At 37.8% G+C, this 20,261-nt stretch overlaps 1 protein-coding gene across 3 annotated transcripts in view; it reads left to right on the plus strand.

Moving 5' to 3' along the window:
* Positions 1-20,261, plus strand: part of KIAA0319L (KIAA0319 like) — a 58,959-nt gene that overhangs the window by 19,275 nt on the left and 19,423 nt on the right. For 2 of the 3 annotated variants that reach the window (XR_009156607.1, XM_058195902.1), the window contains exons 3-9: positions 3,434-4,128; positions 10,151-10,424; positions 14,856-14,957; positions 15,211-15,308; positions 15,870-15,957; positions 17,544-17,636; positions 19,886-20,018. Coding sequence is in view for 2 of the 3 variants with exons in the window: in XM_058195902.1 (XP_058051885.1) it covers positions 3,434-4,128; positions 10,151-10,424; positions 14,856-14,957; positions 15,211-15,308; positions 15,870-15,957; positions 17,544-17,636; positions 19,886-20,018 (1,483 nt within the window). In the remaining variant the exon portion in view is untranslated. The remainder of the gene's footprint in view (positions 1-3,433; positions 4,129-10,150; positions 10,425-14,855; positions 14,958-15,210; positions 15,309-15,869; positions 15,958-17,543; positions 17,637-19,885; positions 20,019-20,261) is intronic. The other variant, XM_058195903.1, reaches the window with a different exon arrangement.

Genomic DNA, 20,261 nt, shown 5'->3' on the forward strand with positions numbered 1-20,261 from the left:
AAAATATATAGGCTGCCCACTGTTCTGATTCCTGACATGTCTTGTAACTTCCTTCTACATAACTCAAGCTTAACTGTATTTTATTTGTTAGGGAAGATTTAACTGAGGAAAAGTTGCATCAATATTACAGAATATTGTTTAAATAACATTGGAATGTTTGAATTTCAAAAAAACCTGAAGCCAAATATAATTTAAACAGGAAAGCCTTAAGAAGCCCAATTCCACTGTGACAAAAAAAAAAAGCAGAGGGAGAGGGAGAAGGAAATACAGATAAAATCAATGACAAATTTAGCACTAATCTGCAAATAAATGAGTTAGTTACATGCAGAAGGTAAAAGAGTGACAGATGAAGACGTTTCGAATTATAGAGAAGTTGCTAGAAAAACCAGAATGCAGAATCAGTTGAATTTAACAAAGGAAGGGAAAAACAACCAAAATACCTTTGTGTTCAAAATTTTATGGAAGAGGAGGAGAAATGAGCAGTATACCAGCTGCTGCTGCTTAGTGAAAATGGCAAAATGCTAAAAGATTAGAAAATGTGGAATTACTCAACTTCTCTTCTTGGTTGTTTTTCTAGAAGAGTTTATGAAATTGTATAAAACAAGATTAAGGGCTAATCACTAGATCCTTAGTTTGAGACTGTCAGAAACCTTCCATTTCCTTTGGGTTTAAATCTCCAGGGCCTACTGGTAATTAACTAATTTATTAATTGAGAGGGAGTAAGAAACTTGCCAAACTTATATATATGTTATTCTTTGAGTAATTCTGGAGAACAGTATCAGGGGACAAGGAAAGACAAATATAATCTGTATCTTGAAAGGAAAATCCAAGAAACTGTACACCAGGCATTAAAAACCAGAAGTCCGCTTCCATTGTCAAGACAAAATCTTATGAAGCTAACACCTATTTTTTTTGGTTAGTTATTGTAGTGCTATAGATGTAATGCATTTAGATTTCAGCTTGAAAAAGCATCTCATGACTTTCTGATTAGTAAACTAATTAATTCAACATGATGTGTCATGACAGTTAATTGGGTACATGCCAGCTCAAAATTCATAGTGCTTAATTTTTTTCTTCAATAGTCTTTTATATGGAAGTGATATAGTTACATATACATAGAATATTAAATAATAATATGTAATACAGTAACAAGTATAACAGCTCAGCATTTCAGGTTCAGACTCCAAAAGATACTTTGAGCATGCAGGACCATGGATGGTTGTCAAGATAATAACTGGCTCTGGCTGATATACAAATGCCACATGATCCTGGGAAACTGTGAGGTCACTTTAAGGTGTTCCAGGCAGTCAGTTATTTGTGGGGAAGACGGGAAGCACTTTTGCCATGTTTTACTTTTTCATCAGTTTATATTCAGGTACGCATAGAGAGGAGGTTTTCTGATAGGTTAGGTTGGTGAGGTAGAAAACATCCCAGCACTGTCACATCACAGGGTTGGGAACAACAGATCTATTCTCTTGAGAAATCAGATATTACTTTCCATCAAATTATTTTAATGAGTGCACTTAAGAAATAGAGAAACAGAGCTAAATTTATTTATTTATTAATGTCCATCTAATTTCTCATTCTTCTGTAGTCCAGAAATATGGGACCTGTTAATTACGTATTACTAATTACAATGTTGTATTATTATGATGCTGAATCATTATCTGATTACCAGATTACGGTAGTGCAGTCAGAATCCTAAAAGCAGTTGAATATAGGTGAATTAGTTGTTAGTATTCTTGACCTGGGGCAAAATGATATTTTAATCATTGCCTAGACTAGAGGTCTTGCAAAAAAAAAAACAACCACCCTGGGATGGCATGAAGATAAGGAGCCTTCTGATGGAGCCTAGATTAGAGATTTCAAACCAGCCCTGTTTAGTCAGAGTTCCCCAGATAACTCGCATTTCTTTCTACTTATCATTTAACATCATGTATCACAATGAAATGTCAAAATTGATTCATATTGAAGAGTAGGAGGGTTATGTTTAGTTTTTATTCTTGGATTCTAGTCCTCTTAATATCGTGGTGCAGCGAGAAAAAGCAATGTTCTGTCAAATAAATAGGCTGTAGTTACTGAGTGTAAAATATGCATGTGTGAGCTCATCATTTTTTAATGTAATGAGGAAAGAGAAGCATATTTTTGTCACCGATGCAAAATCTGAATCAATGAATCAATGAAGAGGTATTTTGTTTGTCACTAAATAGATGGAATTTATCACCTCACCTAAAAATGGCAGTGGCAATGACATTTTTTTTGTTTAGAAAGGTACTAATTATAATTCTAGTGATATATTGCTGTTATTGCAAGTTTCATTAAGGAACTAAATAAACTTATATACCTCAGTAGATTTGCAATAATTAGTGTAGTATATTTGACAATATTTTCATGCCTTACAGCAGGGATGTCAAACCTGGGGGCTGGATCTGGCCCGCTGGTCCACCCTGTACATAGTGAAGGACCGGCCCATGGTGCTTCTGCCAGCAAAAATGGGCTCCCGAGCTCTGTTTTCACTGGCAGAGGGTTGTAGGAAGCCATGGCAGCTGAAAACGGAGCTCAGGAGCCCTTTTTTACTGGCAGATCGCTCGAGTGACCGCAGGTGCCCCCAACAGGAGTGACATCGAGCTGGTCATACCCACCCTGGCCACGCCCCCCTGGAGATCAGATACAACCCTCAGTGAAATCGAGTTTGACAACCCTGCCTTACAGCAAGCACAAAGTGGTCTTGAGAGGCAGTATGTTGCAGCTTCAAGAATATAGCTGGTGAATAAACTTTCTGGAACACTTTTTTCTATTGGAAAAATTCAATTACTGTTAGGCAAGATTGATTTATTGATTATTTCTTTATTTGACAGATAAGGCTGCCCAAGATAACAAAGTATCAGATTTGGGGCAGCAGACTTGTTAGTGGGCGTTAGTGTTCTGACTCCACAATAGTATGTTCAAGAATAGTTCCTCCTATTCTTTGTTATCTTTTAGCATTTTGCTGTTTCCATTGAGCAGCTGGTATACTGCTTCCTTTCTCCCCCTCTTACTTTAAAAATTAACTCTTGAATATAATAGAACATATTTGGTATAGTGGTCAAATTGCTGGCCTCAAAATGAGGAGATGTGAGTTCTAGGTCTTCCTTAGGCATGAAACCAATTGGGTGACTGGGCCATTCACTCCCTCTCAGCCTCACCCAACTCACAGGGTTGCTGTTGTGGGGAAAATGGGAGGCAGGTATACCAGGTATGTTCTCTACCTTGAGTTGACCAAAAATATAATGATGGCAACAACAACCATGTTTCTGGATAAGAAAAGGGAAACTGAATGATTTATCACCTTTATTGTTTCTGTATAGGTGAGAAAACCAACCAGTGGTGATCATTTTGCCTTTGTTTTTACTGCTTCTTTAAAATAGTTGTAATTTTACTTCTCTTTGCACAGAAGGAAGCTGGAGCAGAAGTGCTTGCCAGTCTGCAAAGCCTTTGGAAGAAGGCAATTTGAGGTCATCAGATAGTGTCCAACTCCAGCTGCTAGAAGGATTGCACTCTATCCACTCTTGTCAAGCTGCTTGTTGTCAAACCCCAGCCTGTGATGCATTTTGGCTTATGGGGACTATCTGCATCCAGGTGAACTGTACTAAGTCTCACAAGTGTCAGGAGATCAGAACTGACATGATGGACCCCATCATGGTCTTTGTAACAAAATCTGATCTTGATGGAGATTCCCAGCCTGCCAAAGAGAGGCAAGCCCATCTTCCCAAATGGTTGAACTGGAAGGAGAGACATCAGAGTAAATCAAGGATACAGAGATCCTTCAAAGAGCTGCCTGCTCACACATTGCATTTAGGAAATGTCAGGGGAAATTCTCTAAAGCGAGATGTGGACTCCAGTGTTGGAAGCTCTATAAACGATCCAGCTCCATCAGATGCCTTGGATAGAATATCTACTCACAAGGATCTTACAGAACCGCAGTCTTCAAGACCAGAAGCAAACCTTTCAGGAAACCATACTGAAGTAGAAAAAATCCTCCTGCCAAATTATAAGGATTCAAAAGAACTGAAACTCCAAATCCCATCTTCTTCCAACAGTGATCACATTAACAGAGAGCATGATCTTGGTGGGAGTGGCTCCTTGGGGGTAAGTGAATCCCGAGAATGGCAGTAATGCTGCTCGATCCAATGGCGGTGCAGAACTTCTATGACCTTGACCTCTTGTTGTCTGTCTACCTTGACAGTTACCCAACTAGTTCACTTGACTGTAAACAATCAGTCCATATTCTGTTGATCTATATATGTATAGGGGATTGTTTGCTTCCAATAGTAGACTTTTAGAGTAGCATCTGTATTCTTTTAACCTGACAAAACTGGATAAATCATGCATATCTCTTAAGTAAATAAGTAAATCCTGAAATAGGGAAGCTGTGCTGGTTTGACCCAACACCTCTCTAAAGTTAAGGCTGACCTTAACCCAGACCCTTGGCTGCACATTTGCCAAGTTTATTTTCAACTCTAGGGTAAAGAGAAAGTGTGGATTAATTTGCAGCCATCAGAATGCTCCCCACTCTCCTCTGCAGTTGCAAGGTTGATATTAAAGCTTGTTGCTTATCAACATGTCTCTTCACACAGCAAAAATAGCAAACAGAACTATTAAAAACTATAAATATGTTTCCATTTGTTTGGCATATTGCTTCAAATGTTGCAGATAGTTGTTATTGAAACAGATTGTATCAAAATATAGCTTTTTATTGTAAATTACGTGTGCAGTACTCTTCCATTGTATTGATGTTAACCATTCTATAGTAAAGCTTTCACTAAAAGTTTCCTGAGTTGGGAAATAAAATTACTTATTTGTCAATTTGTATGGCCTCATCACAGGATGACTCTAGGTGGCTTTAATAGCATTAAAACATTAGATCAGTAATAGCCAGCAACAGACAAAATAAAACAGTCCATAGCACATTGGGGAGAATATTAAAAGATATTCCTAACTAAAAATTCCCCTTGAGGAGCAGACATCTCCTTCCTACCCCAGGACATGACAAAAAAGCATGGTTTTTGCAACTACGGAGAAGCCCAATAGGATCCGAGTCATATCCTGCTTAACGTCACCTATTGCAAAAAGAATGTAACTCTTGAAATATGATCTTCCCATATAGCTGGGTGCAGTATTTACAAGCCTTAATCTCCTTGCAGCTGTGACAGGAGAACTGCTAAACTTGTGGAACAGGATATAGACCAGAGCCAAAGGACATTCCGGGAAATTTGGAAATGGCCCATTTTATATAGGAAACAGCTACATGGCATTGCTTTGCCTTAGTTGTCCCTTCTATCCCTCTGCTGTCCCTTGACTTTTTAGTCACCTAGGAATTATACAGCTTTTCTGTCTTAGCAATTACTTAACATGTCCCTTAAATTATAAACATCTGGCCTCTCACAAGAGTTTATTACTTTTGGTATGTTAGAAAGATAACACTATCTTCCCTGTGCTGAATCCTTCTTGACCTGAGGAGTAAATATACATTTCAGCTGAGTTCAACTGAGGCATACTGCATCCTTTTTTTAAACTGCATCCTGAATTGTTACTTTTCTCTCAATATTCTGATAATAACATTTTGCTGCAGTTCCAGCCCATGTTCATAATATACTCTGGCAAAGACTCATTTATGCCTTTTTAATACCAAATTTCTATCACTTTCAAAGTTATCAAATGCTGGGCTTTGAAGGAATGTAAGTTTTTCAGAAGCAAAAGCCTTTATAATGTGAAAATCAGCCTTTCTTATCCTTATGTAATAGTCAGTTGTGATCCTGACTTTTTATGTGTCTTGCAAGGTTGCTGTTTTGCTTCTCAGGGTAACTTAAAAGCGTGGCCTTATAGCACAACATTGTGCCATTTTTATGTTCTAGGAAAAGTTCTCCAATTCATTGCTCCAATGAGCCTGGAAAAAAGTATCTTGCACAGTTAATTAGATCTGTTGCCAGGAGAGAGCATTTTCAAAAGTGATTGAAGGATTATAAAAACCTTTCTGTTCCTGTTTTTCCTCATTGTAATTTACACTGCTGCTATAGAAGCTGGTAGTTTGAAACTGAGCATCTTATAACTGTAGGAGTGGTAGGAAAAGAAATGTAATTCTGAAGAATGGGAGAGAAGAAAATTAAATGTATATTTTTAAAAATCAATCATATACATATAATAGTAATGTTTTCTCGAGAGCGAGTTTGGTATAGGAGAATCAGGCTAGAAACCTAGTGAGTTCTGGTCCTCCCCAAGTCAACTCGGTAAATTTGGGCCAGTCTTTTATTTCTCCTCTCTCTCTCCCTCTCTCTCTCTCTCCCCCCTCCCTCTCCCTCTCTCATCATGAATTGAGAGAAATAAAGAAAATTTAAAATTATTATTATGTTATCAGTAGAGAGATACCAAGGACTCCACAGATACTAATCTTCACATAATGAGCCTAAGAAAGGAGGGAGACTTTTAATATGTGCAGCTAATTATCATGGTCATGTCAAAGCTTCTGCATAGCCTTAATACAATGAATGTCCAAAATGGTGTAATAAACACATTAGTTTGAGGTGGGAGGCAGAAAGGGTCATATTTTGCCCTATAGTGGAAAACTGAATTTTCAGAGATGAGAAAATAAAACTTCCTTGCAACAGAAACATTTGAGAAAGCAATCTCGCCATGTATTACAAGAGATAATTTTAGATTGCAGGAGATTCTGTAAATATCAACTTCCTATTCCACACTGCTATTCTTAAAAATATTGCATCAGTATAATTAAAAAAAAGTACCTAACAGGATTAATAAAATAAATCTAAATATCAGTATGTGAGCTTGAATTCGACAGTAGAAACTGATTCAACGAGAGAAATGTGAAGCATAGCTTGCTGATCAAAGTCACTGCTGTTTCACTGCAGAAGGACTGCAGAAACAACCTATTAAAATTCTATGGTTGCTAAAATAGAAAAATAGTAGCTTTAGCTTTATTCCTAACATTTATTACAGCAATCACTTCTAATCTTCACTGACTAGTTTTTCCTGACTCCATATTGTAGGATAACAAAAAACATGTCTATTTTATCCTGTTTTCCTTTTCTATTTTCCAAAAGCCATATTTACACTGCATTTGTTTTTTTCTGGATATGTTAGAATGCACATTGAACTTCTGAAAATATAACAAATGACAGGGAACACTGTTCATCCAAAGGAAATGCTGAAAAATTAAGAGATACTGCAATTTGAGAGCTAGAAAAATATAGTTTCAAGAAAATGAAGTAATCTTTCTATTTAGTGTATGTTAACGCTGCCTTTGACTTTATCAGTACAGTGGTACCTTGGTACTCAACTGCTTTAAAACTCATCAGATTTGGTACTCAATGCATTTTGATGCAAAAAAATTGTCCCAGTACTCATTGTTTGGTACTCAACACACAAACTAGAACTTGTTGGTATCGACTGCCTTGTGACTCACTACATTATTCCTTATGAGAAAAAAATGTTTGGTACTCATCATTTTTAATACTCATTGCACCTCCTGGTACTAATTAACGATGAGTACCGAGATACCACTGTATCTAAATCAAAGCTGAATAAGCACCCTTTTATTTTGGTTATTTTGCTCAGTTTCTTGAATAATATTGGTATAGCTTTCAACCCCAAAGCCATTTAGGAGCAACATAAGGTTTTTATATCTTGATAAGAAGCTACAGAAAAATGGCAAAAAAGCAGTTTGAATATTTAATTCACCAAATAGACTATTTCTGTCACTAGCTCTGGAGCTATATTGTGTTTTGTTCTATTGTATTGACATACCAGAGATTATCCAACTTGTCCTCCTGGTGCTATTTTCTCTCACTTCTTTGGTGATAGTTTGTGTTGTGGAGAAGCAAGTGCAATTCTCACAGAGTAACAGTTGGGATATATTTCAAAAACAAAGCACTATCAGCATCATTTCTGATGTCCCAACTAGGAGATGCCCCAACTAGGAGAAGGTGGATCCTCTTTATAGAAATAGTAAATATTGCTGAAAATTTTTAATAGACTTGACTGGAAAAAAATTAAGACTGGTTTTCATAAACTCGCTTATGAAAATTGACAAGATAGAAATCAAACACCTAAAAACCAAGGGGCATACTATGATTTCTGATTTCTCCAAGGGATTGATGGGCAGAACAGATAAGGGAGATAAATAACATCTTAGAGAAGTTAGAAACTATTTTTTCTCCAGCTAATCAGGCAAATTATATTAAAGCTAGAGGTGAATATTATAACCACAACTGAACCCAAAATTTCTGCTGCTAAGCAGGACATTTGTTAAGTGAATTTTGCCCCATTTTGCAACCTTCTCACAGTTGTTAAGTGAATCACTACAGTAGTTAGGTTAGTAACAAAATTATTAAGTGAATCTGGCTTCCCTATTGACTTTGCTTGTCAGAAGTTCGCAAAAGGTGATCACATGACCCCAGGACACTGCAACCATCATAAATATGAACCAGCTGCCAAGCATCCAAATTTTGATCACATTAATATTGGGATACTGCAGTGCTTGTAAAAATGTGAAAAACAATTTTTTCAGTGCCATTGTAACTTTGAACGGTCACTAAACGAACTGTTATAGGTTGAGGACTGTATTATAGATTGGAGTAACTCATCAGATTCTGGCAGTTCTAACTGCTAGCAGGTTTCAAGGGCTATTTTTTTACTCTACGATCTGCAACTGAATGTCTGTTTTGTGCTCAGTGTTTTGGTTCTAATTGGTAGTGCCTTTGTAGCAAATATCCTTTCCTGGCAGTCGCAAGCTCTTTCATAGACCAGGCCGGGGGGTGGGGGGGACGACAGAATTTTATCTTCTAACTCTCTTCCCAAATCACACATTTAATAATAAAAATAACTTATTTCTACCGCAATAACATATGCTGCATTTTTCCTTATAAACATGGTCCATATCATAGATGTTTCTGGATACTTCAGTTTAAGAATTTGATTGATGCTATATAAAAAGGATCAAGAAAATATGCAATTATACTGATAAGCCCAGTTAAAGCTGAAATGTCCGGTTCTTGCTGCTCCAGGCAACCCATTGGAATGGGGAAGGTCTGTGAAAGAATTTCCTGATGAAAGAAAGGAAATTGTTTCCATCTATTCCTTAGATTTGTTTACACCAGTGTGATCAGTTTCTGAGTAAAATAATATTATATATTACCACAACAAAACCCTCACTCACATTCTTGACCATGAAGACGGAAATCCTGCTTGCAAGCAAGATAAATGTTGAGTGAATAGAAAATAAAATTTTATTTGTCATGTTTTAGATAGCTAGCATAATCTCAATACTTCTGCTATCCCAATATTAATCATCATCAACCGAGTGATCCCCATCCTCTAAAATAATGTTTCTCAAACTTTTTTCTCCTATGTCCCCCATTAGGGCCTGGTTATGGATATGGAACATACCTGGTGCATTTTCTCACATCAGCAATATAGTATTTGCAATCTGATATTCTTAGCTTTCTTTAAGAATCCTAGTTGAGAACCAGTGTTGCTCTACAGCAACTCAATTTTACGTAACTCGCCTGCTGTGTAACAATCTACAATCACTTGGCCCAATTATATTTCTTGAAGTATGTTGCATTATGATACTATAATATATATCCAATTTGAATATTCGCTATTAGGCTGGCTGGCAGGTCTTCTAAATAGGATTTCTCAATAGTGATCCTCAGTTTTATAACTCTGTCCTTGAAAAGAAGAAATAAGTATTTCTAGTACAAAATAAAAGTACAAACCCTAGCCCTAATCCTTGCTATAGTCCTAAAAAATAAAATTCAAATTCTGTTACAATTCCTACAATACACTGTTATAGCTGTATTGTATGCTTAATTTAATTTAATATTAATGTTTTTTAGAAATCTGATTTATAAAAAACAACAACAAAATATTTATTAACTAAGCAATATTTAGGAGTAATTTTACTGCCTAATGGCAGTATTATCTCTGTCATTCATGAATGGGGTATAATTTCTCAGCAGCAGAACCGAGGAAATCCTCTAAAATAACAATTGAGAATTAAGTCACTTTTTAAGAACTGAGAACTGTTATTTATTACAAATTGTAACTGATATTTATTCTCACAAACACTCTGTCTCTCTCTCATAAATTCTAGGCCCCTACAGGAGTTTCTACCCCCTATCCCTCTTCAGCAACTATCTTCCCCAGTCCTGTTGGGAACTCTGAGAAAACCAGACCATCCAACAATGTTTCCATCCAGACCTTCTCTTTAGAAAAAGCCATCCCAACTTCTAACAGTCTTCTGGGAAAAGATTTGGGGAAGTTACCACAAGTTATCCCTGTTCCAACTGGCATTCCCATCAATAGTAGTGTTGCTGCAGTTCTGACGGAGCCTGCTATGGTACCTAGTACTCCTGCCCCAACACCAGGTAAGAGCAAACTTCCTTCTTTAAATGTTCTTAACCAGGATCCAAATTCTGGATTCTCTTAACATTGGTATTGTCAACAATGCTTGGAAAATACTTTTGATATGGCCTATGAGTTAATCAATAAACTAGACTAACTAAACTAGTTTGGAAGATAACTTTTTTCCAATACTTTTATAAAAACAGCAAATTCTGTTATCTTAGCTCAAAAACAGATTTTTTTATTCTTTTGTACCAGATCTGAAGACAAATTAAGGGGGCATATGCTTTGATTGTTTTCTAGTTTCAGTCTCTACTGACCCAGTATGTTTTTAAAATTCTTGTGTTCAACTATTATCTTCATTTTAGCCTCCTAAAAAAACACAGAATAAAAAACAGTAAGATTAACTCTTTCTCTGTGAATTTATTCAGTGCTCAGGAATATGGATGGTGGTCTGACTTTGAACTATTTAAAATTCAGATGTATTCTTATTAATATGTCTTGCTCTTCTTTCTTTGCAAATGGTGGGTGTTATTTGCTCTCCTTATCTGGCTGTTGCAAGGGAGCTATTTAACAAGACTTGTATTGCTTTCCTTAAATTGAAACAAGATTTGATTATCAGCTTCAGTGCTAATTGTCTATATCCAAATATTCAAAATACTACAGAGTCATGGTTCTGTGAGCTCAGACTACATTCTTGGACTTTAAAATGTTTCTCAATTTCCAACTCCGAATTCTGACCTTTTGCACATTTATAGAAATCTGAGATCCAGGCACCGGGGTAGAAAGTGATGAGAAAGTTTTTGGGGAGCATCCCAGAAGGATGATTGAGGTGCCAGTTTTTTGTTTTCTTTTTTGTGTGTTTTACTATGTTTGTGAATTTATTGTCCAAACAACTGCATTAAGTTGTTCTCTAATATGAGCAGCCATGCAAGTCTTTTAAATAAATAAGTTCACATTGAATAAATCAAGATTCCTGCCTCTCCTTGCCTGAGAAATAAAACTCATATTCTCTCCTGAAATGTATCTAGTTTAGTTGGTCTTGTTTGTTACGCACTTCCTAGCAAACCTCCTTGGTTCAGGGCACAGTGTTCAAACTAGTTTCTCCAGAAGAGCAAAGTTTTTAATCTTCAGTATTAGCTTGGGGGTGGGGCAGTAAAATATTTTGAGAGATGGGTATTATCTACAAGCCTGAGACCATAATGTACAGTTCCAGAATATTGTAGCATATTAATTGAGACACAGTTGTGGTTAATGGTTACTTGTCTATAATTACCTATTTATTTATTTATTTATTTATTTATTTATTTAATTAATTAATTAATTAATTAATTAATTAATTAATTTAATTTATATACTGCCCTTCTCCCGAAGGACTCAGGGCGGTTTACAGCCGAATAAAAACAGAGTTACAAAAATTAAAAAACATTTTAAAATCTAAATTCAAATCAGGCCGAAACAAATAAAACAGCAATAAAACCATAATAAACCCCCCATTTAAAATATGTTAGGCCAGCCCTACGCAATAAAACAAGAAGGTCTTCAGCTCGCGTCAGAAGGTCCGGAGGTCGGGGAGTTGGCATATCCCGGGAGGCAGCTCATTCCAGAGGGCAGGAGCCCGCACGGAGAAGGCCCTCCCCCTGGGCATCATCAGTCGACATTGTTTGACTGACGGTACCCTGAGGAGGCCCTCCCTGTGGGAGCGCACAGGTCACTGGGAGGCTATTGGTGGCAGCAGGCGGTCCCGTAAGTAACCCGGTCCTATGCCATGGAGCGCTTTAAAGATGGTAACCAACACTTTGAATTGCACCCGGAAGACCACCGGAAGCCAGTGCAGCTTGCGCAGGAGAGGTGTTACATGGGAGCTTCGAGTCACTCCCTCTATTACCCATGCAGCCGCATTCTGGACCAGTTGGAGCCTCCAGGTGCTCTTCAAGGGGAGCCCCATGTAGAGAGCGTTACAGTAATCCAGGCGGGAAGTGATGAGGGCGTGAGTGACCGTGCATAGGGAATCCCGGTCTAGGAAGGGACGCAACTGGCGTATCAGGCGAACCTGATAAAAAGCTCCCCTGGCGATGGCCGTTATATGATCTTCTAACGACAGCCGTACATCCAGGAGGACGCCTAAGTTGCGAACCCTCTCCATAGGGGCCAATGACTCGCCCCCAACAGTCAGCGATGGTATCAGCTGGCTGTACCAGGATGCCGGCATCCACAGCCACTCAGTCCTGGAGGGGTTGAGTCGAAGCCTGTTCTTCCCCATCCAGACCCACACGGCCTCCAGACACCGGGAATTATTTTTATTAAGTATTTTATTTTTTTTAATGAGTGAAAATCTTAGCAAGCTTAAAACAAGTAACCCAGTATCAAATTCTAATTTAATAGCCAGTCTCTGTAACAAGTCATCTGTAACTAGAAGCTCTAATTGTATAAAAGCAGAAAGATATTTTAGATCCCTTCATAAAACCTATGTCTAAAGAGGGGGAGGAGGGGGAACATACATGCCCAAATGTTCAATGGTTCTTATGTCTTATGCCATCGTAAATCATGTCTGTTAATCATTTGTTGTAGAAGTCTTCGTATATTAGTCCCGTGTAGCATTTCAGATGTCAAAGGAGAAGCATAGCACTTGTTAGCAGCTCTTTAAAGCAAACAACCCTTTTTCCTTTGTCTTGTGCAGCTGCAAAGGGAAGGTAACTAGTCCCAGGGAAAGATGCAGCTGCTTTAAGAAATTGCCAGTAAACGCTACATGAGTATCTGTGCACTCTGAAACATCTATTTTCCCTTTGAATCCAACCTATTGTACATATTATAATGAAAAATATAAAATGTGAATTGTCATCAAGTTCTGTATCTACAATGGCATTAAAGTAGGACCGCATATATATTTTCATATTCCAATTCTATAATTTTCTTATAAAGTTTTCCATAAAACTCATCTTGTTTATTATGAGGCGCATATATCACTATCAACAGCATCTGTTTTTGATTAATTGTTACCTCCACCATCAATATTCTCCCATCTTCATCTGCAAAAATTTGTCTAGCCTTTATTGTTTCTTTAATATATAGAACCACCCAGTGGTGCATTTCAACCGATGTTACAACCGGTTCGCTCCACACAAGCGCATTTCATTTCAGAACAGCTGAGGCACGGCAATCCGCTCTGCCGTGCCTATCAGCTGGGCTAAAAATGAACCAATATAGATAGATATAGCACAGGGGTAGGCGGGAGGGCCTAGCTGATGGTCAGAACAAATTGGTTCGCTCTCAGCTCACCATGACCACTACTGGCTCGCCCGAACTGGGGCAAACCGGTAGAAACCCACCACTGGAACCACCCCCCTTTTCTTTTGATGTGCTAGTGAAAAATAGTGTTTCCCAATTTTGGGGTAATCTAATAGTTTACTGTATTGTTTTTTAATGTGAACCTTTTGGAGTCAGATTAAATCTAGTTTTAATTTTTCTAATTTATTAAAAATCCTTTTTCTTTTCATAGGTGAGTTCAATCCATTTATGTTGCTTGATAACAGTTTTGTTTTTTCTTCCATTGTTTACTTAAAAATAGGTTTTGTTGTAAAACAGGTAAAGTTAGAAAAACACTCTTTAAAACCTTTTTTTTAAATGATGAAGAAATAGGAACTCAAGATGTATGGAGGGAAACACACCCCAAGAAAAATCAGTACCCATTTTATTCAAATAGGCATAAATCCTTGTCTAGAATAGATATGGTATGGATGTCATCAGAACGGAAAACATGTGTACAAAAGGTAGAAATAGAACCCAATGTTTGGGCAGATACAATTTTATCTTTTTTTGATAAAAGTTGTATGGAAAGGACAAAAAAAAATTGAGATGGACATTGAATCAAGCAATATTGCAAGATAAAGAATTTATACAAAATATGGAAAAAGAAATGGACTTCTTTTTCAAAGAGAACAGGAAAGAAGAGACTTAGACTATATACTTGATTTTACATGTATTAACTGCAGCTAGAATTGTATATGCTCAACAATGAAAGTCTGATGAGATCCCGACAGATGAGAGTGTATTTAAGAAAATATTAGAACAGGCAGAAATGGATTGATTAACCCTTACTATTAAGGTCAAAGAAGAAACTGAATACTTTTTGACATGGGACTTATTTTACCAATGATTAGACAATAAAAACAGAAATTAGAAATGCAGCGACATAAAAAGGATAAATGTTAAAATGGAAATTTGATAAAATAGAAAAGCTAAATATTATTGTTACTATAGTATCAATCTTATTGTGATAAATGTTATTGTAAGCATTTTGATTGTGATTGCCTGGAAACAACCGTACCTAGACAACACACTGTTTGATGGAAATTGAATTTTTACATGTTATTCAAATAAAGTAAATAAAACATTAAAAAAAGTGAATTGTCCCCAGTTCTGCTCTGTGTTTGAAAGTTTCTTTTCCTCCACAGTTATTAAGAAATTGGCAGTTTCTGCTGGAGACAGTGTCCAGGTGACCCTGCCGAAAAATGAAGTGGAACTGAATGCATATGTCCTACCTCCACCACCTAAAGGTAGGAGCTGAACAGTCCTATTCAGAATTTGGTAGCCCTTGCAAGTTTGTTTGGTAAACGTGTGTAAGTTCAAGATGGAAGATGAAGCTAGGAAGCCTGGCCAAATCTATTTTGGCAATCAAGACTTATTCACATAAATATGGCAGCTTAAAGAAAACCATTGTAAGCTGCTCCCACGTTGGCATTACATTTTGAATAATTTTTGACATGCAAATGAAAGCCCTTCCCATAATCTCTGATCTTCTTCCACTAGGAAGTAGCTATTCCTATGATTGGAGATTGATTACACACCCAAAGGATTATAGTGGAGAGATGGAAGGACAGCATTCTCAGATTCTCAAATTGTCCAAGGTGAGTCTGCCTAGAAAGAACTACAGGTAGGAAGTGTCGTTGTACAAGGTGCAGATGAATGTGGCAATAAATAAAAACATTTTTGTCCATGTGTTTATCTGCTCATTGTAGATATCTCCCTCTATTGTCCCACCAGCAAAAGGGTAAATGAATAAAACAAGAATGCAAGAGCAGCAATATTTAAGGATCATGAGAATGTAAAAATTGCAGGATGAGAATGCAGGCTAGTTTAACATGCATTACTTTTTTAGTGTATGTGAAGAACGTTTTTAAACAACATGTTCCATGTGAGCAGCAGCATATAAAACAGTTTGAAGCTTTTCAATATTTTCATCCCATTTTATCTGAACCTTTCCTTGGCTCCTAAAAGTTCCCTGAGCACATGGCAATATCTTTTGGTGACTACAGCTCATGGTGGAAGTGGTGGAAAGAGAGGCGAACAGTGTTGTAACAGGGCCTGCCTCAGACATGCTGCCAATATTCCTTGTGATTGATTTTTTTTTAACATATTATCATAGCCTTGCCCTTTTCCTAACAATCCCTGCTCGTTTTGTTTGGCAGCTTACAGTTGGTCTATATGAATTCAATGTGATAGTAGATGGCGATAACGCACACGGAGAAGGGATGGTGAATGTGACAGTTAAACCAGGTATGCTCAATGATTGCTTCAAACTCCTTCTGTTCTGCATTGTCTTCCCAGGTCTTATTCTTACAGTTTTCTGTCTTTGTAAACATTTGAAAAGCAAGCTAGGTGGCCCAAATTATCACTGACCTGAATATTTTCTAAGCAAAACGTTTGACTCAGTTTTGAGAGAGGAAAAGGAGTGTGTCATTATCACATTCTTTTCACCTCTTTTCCCTTTCTGTACTTTGTGTGAGCAGCAGCAGTGTTTCTGTTGGTGGTTGTTATATAATTTTTTTGGCAATGCTTCTTCATGATGTGAGATCATACCCAGGGAGCAATTTGAGCATGAATAATAAATATAAACCACTTTCTGCCCCTCTGAAAACACTATAGGCTTCTCTTGAACTGCAGTTGCTCTCCTGGGTTTATCCAGTGATGTAATTCTTTGAAAAGAGACAGGTTAAATTTTGACAAGCCACCACTTTCACAACACAAAACTCACATCATACTGGATTTAGTGCCCTTTGAGGCACTAAATGAGACCTCTGAAACTTATTATGACCAGCATCTAACCATTCTGTGTCCTGATTCTCTTAGGAATTCTTCTTATTCCCTTCCTTTGCATGTACTCAAGAGAATCTCTCTCAAGGGTTTTGTTCCATCTGTCCGATTGAAGTGGGCTGGATGCATAAAGCTTATATGAATATAAGTTAGCTAGGATGCAACAGACTGTTTTTTATACCAGCAGTCTAATAAGACTGCCTGCTTATGGAAGTGTTTACTGTTTACCACTAATTATTTTAAGTTAGGCAATACAGCATTGAATGGTGTTGCCTTGGTTATGAACTGCAGAAGCTCTATAGAGCTTTTGTTCTGTCTTGTTATTTTAAATATTCCCTATTATCCATCGGAATACTTGCATGGCATTACTTGCAAAAGATGATTCTTAGTATAGGGCAGCCAGAGTGGATATCTCTAATGAATTGCAGTGGGCAAACAACATTGCTAATCTAGAATTTAGGACTACTAGGTTCAAATTATCCAGCTCCTTATTTTGTATTTAGAAAGTAATTTAACATCTGAATACTACAAACATTAACATGAGAGCACGTTATATATATGCAGCCAACTGAGGACACTCTTGCTTCTCTATCCACTCTTTGAAAAATGCTAGAAGCTTCATCCAGAGAATGTAGAGAATTAATTCTTACAGTTATAATACTACCCTAACTTAATGGTGGGACTGTTTGCCTTACTATAAGGATTTTGAAACTGAAAAGTTGCTGTAGCCACCTAATGATTTTACATTTTATAAACATTTCTAGATAATTCAGACTTTTTAATAGATTCTTTGATTAATCCTTACAATAGCCTTTAAAGAGAGAATAGCACATTGCACAGTGAACAGGAAAGGGTCTTGGAGCTCCAGAGGGTTCATCTTAAGGTTGTCTAGCAAGCACAATCCAGAAGCAACATTGAGTTTTTGTAGTTCTTATTTCTACCACTATGCTCCACTTGAATGAAGTGGATTTCTAAAGGAGATGGCATGTGCCACGAGTATCTTCTAATATGTTCCTAGGGAAATTGTTATGTTTCTTTTGTCACTGCAGAGCCTCGAGTAAATCAGCCACCTGTGGCCATTGTGTCACCCCCATTTCTGGAGATCTCTCTTCCAACCACCTCAACAGTCATTGATGGCAGCCGTAAGTACTCAAATGTCAGACACAGGCAATCAGAGACCATCATGGATAGCTACTAACTTTATTGTCTACCACTAGTGTTCTAGGAATCTCTCCAGACTGCTTGCCTGACAGGTTCTGGAGAACCAGTAGTGGAAATTTTGAGTAGTTTGGAGAACTGGCAAATACCACTCTGGCTGGTCCCAGAGTGGGGTGGGAATGGAGATTTTGCAATATCCTTCACCCAGGAATAGGGAGGGAATGGGGATTTTGCAATATCCTTCCCCTGGAGTGGGGTGAGAATGGAGATTTTGCAGTATCCTTCCCCTGCCACACCTACCAAACCACGCCCATCAAGCCATACCATGCCCACCAGGCCATGCCCACAGAACCAGTAGTAAAAAAAATTGAATTTCACCACTGCTTCCTGGATCTTGGGGGAAATCAAGCTATGCCACTTGCAGCTGTGCAATGACTCCAAGCTGTGCCCTTGCTTGACCCCTCCTTGCAGCCTAACTGGCAGTTTCCAAGCATCAACACAACCGTTGCAGTCTGCTCCTGAAAACATCAGAAAAGCTAGGGAAGGCAACATGGATTCATTAAGAAAAAAGGAAGAAAAGAGGTATCCCTTGGAGCACTTCAAGTGTTACTCACTTCTTGGATTTCCTATCTACAAGCCATAACTGCCAAATGCATAACTGAATGTCTGAAAGATTCAGGGCTTTATGCTACTCTCTCTCACACACAAAATTAAACACTGTTTTTCAATTTCCCAGTTCTAGTCCTAAATTTCATGCTGCTGTATTGTCAGGAAGAGATTCTGACACCTGTTCAAAAATAAGCTCTACTTTCCCTTTTCCTTTTCAATAACAAAGAAAGCCATCATAAAGGATTTCTGTATTCAAATGGTTGCAAATGATGAGGATATAAAAGATCATCAACTTGTATGTTAGCTCTTTCTATTAAATGGCTTTAACTCCTCGAAGTATTTTATGCTAGCCTTCTATACTTTTGCCTCTCCTAAGTACAAGTCGTTCTTGATTTACCAACATTCGTTTAGCAATTATTCAAAATTACAATAGCATTGAAAAGTTACAAACTTTTTTCCTTGCAGTTACAATCATTGCAGCATCCCCATGGTCACATGATCAAAATTCAGGTGCTTGGCACCTGATATGTATTTACATTGGTTGCAGTATCCCAGGATCATGTGATCACCATTTGCGACCTTCCCAGCTGGCTTCTGACAAGCAAATTCAATGGAAATTCTGGTACCAAATGTACTGATACGTCAAGGACAACCTGTATATTGGGACTGTATCTCCTAGCCTTTTCAACCAGCTCAGCCAAAAGAATTCTGGAGATTGTCTCAAAGGTGACTTTTTTCCCCAAAAGGCAACTGGACTGTTTTTTCCTTGAGGAAGAAGAAGAAGAAAACATTAAGTAGAGGTGAAAGAATCCATCTACGTTAAAATTGAACATCCCTCCCTCAACAGTGGGAGAGGAATAAGACACCATCTGTCTCCAGTCTACAATGCAGCCCTTCAAGCTGTTCCAAGACGTTTCCACAACCAATTGCACCCTGATTCAGATAAACCTGAGAGCACAGATAAACTCCCAAGTGGCCTCACACAGCTCTCGGAGAATGCTAATGACCAGGTGACTGCAAAGAAACACAAGCCTTCCATACCCCCTCCACCATTCTATCAGAACCTGCCCTTCCATCCCCCCCACCATCTGAACTGATGAAGCTTCTTGGATAAGAAGTGAAACATTTTCTTCTTCCTCAAGGAAAAAGGAGTCCAGTTGCCTTTTGTGGGGTGGGAAGCATCTTTGAGACAACTGTGAGTTGGATGATTGAGATCTCCACAGATAATTCTGGAGATTGCTTCTTCAGCACTTCCAAAGGCCATTGTGGGGAAGACTATTTTAAGACGTAGCCTGTTAGACATGTTGGCTAGAATTATCTCTGGGCCATCCAGAGTCTCATCTTCATTTTTTTCTTGCCCCACTCATGACATTCTGGAGATTGAAACTGGAATCATATATATCTATAACACAGCTTCTCTCCATGGGCTCTTGATCATCCCCTGAAAATCTAATGGTTGCTATAGCATCATTCTTGGAAATTAAATTGTTGTGGCCTGTGGAAGGGTCTATAACTACACTTCAGCTTTGGACTAATTTTAAGTAGATTTGACTATTGTATTGCATGTTTATGGAGAAAGTGGCTTGTAAAATAAGACACACATTATCTTTGTTTACTGGACCAGAAAGTACTGATGATGACAAAATAGTCAGCTATCACTGGGAAGAACTAAAGGGGCCTCTTCGAGAAGAGAAGGTATCTGCTGATACAGATATTCTGGAACTGACCAACCTGGTACCAGGAAATTACACATTCCGGTAAGTCAAGGGATCCTACCTCTGATTGTGAGGCCAAAATACAGTGTTACTTTAGATTACATAATAACCGTAGCAACTAAATCAGTTTTAAGGAAAGCAAGGCTGTTTTTACCCACAATGTTATTTTATTTTTGTTAGCCTGTGTAGGTGGTCTGCTTATATAAGCATATACACCTCAATTCACAACATAATTTGGCAAAGCTGCTACTAGCATCATTCTGGATCCCGGAGGCTGTTACTGCA

This window comes from Ahaetulla prasina, chromosome 10, assembly GCF_028640845.1.
Source record: "Ahaetulla prasina isolate Xishuangbanna chromosome 10, ASM2864084v1, whole genome shotgun sequence".
Classification (NCBI taxonomy): Eukaryota; Metazoa; Chordata; class Lepidosauria; order Squamata; family Colubridae; genus Ahaetulla; species Ahaetulla prasina.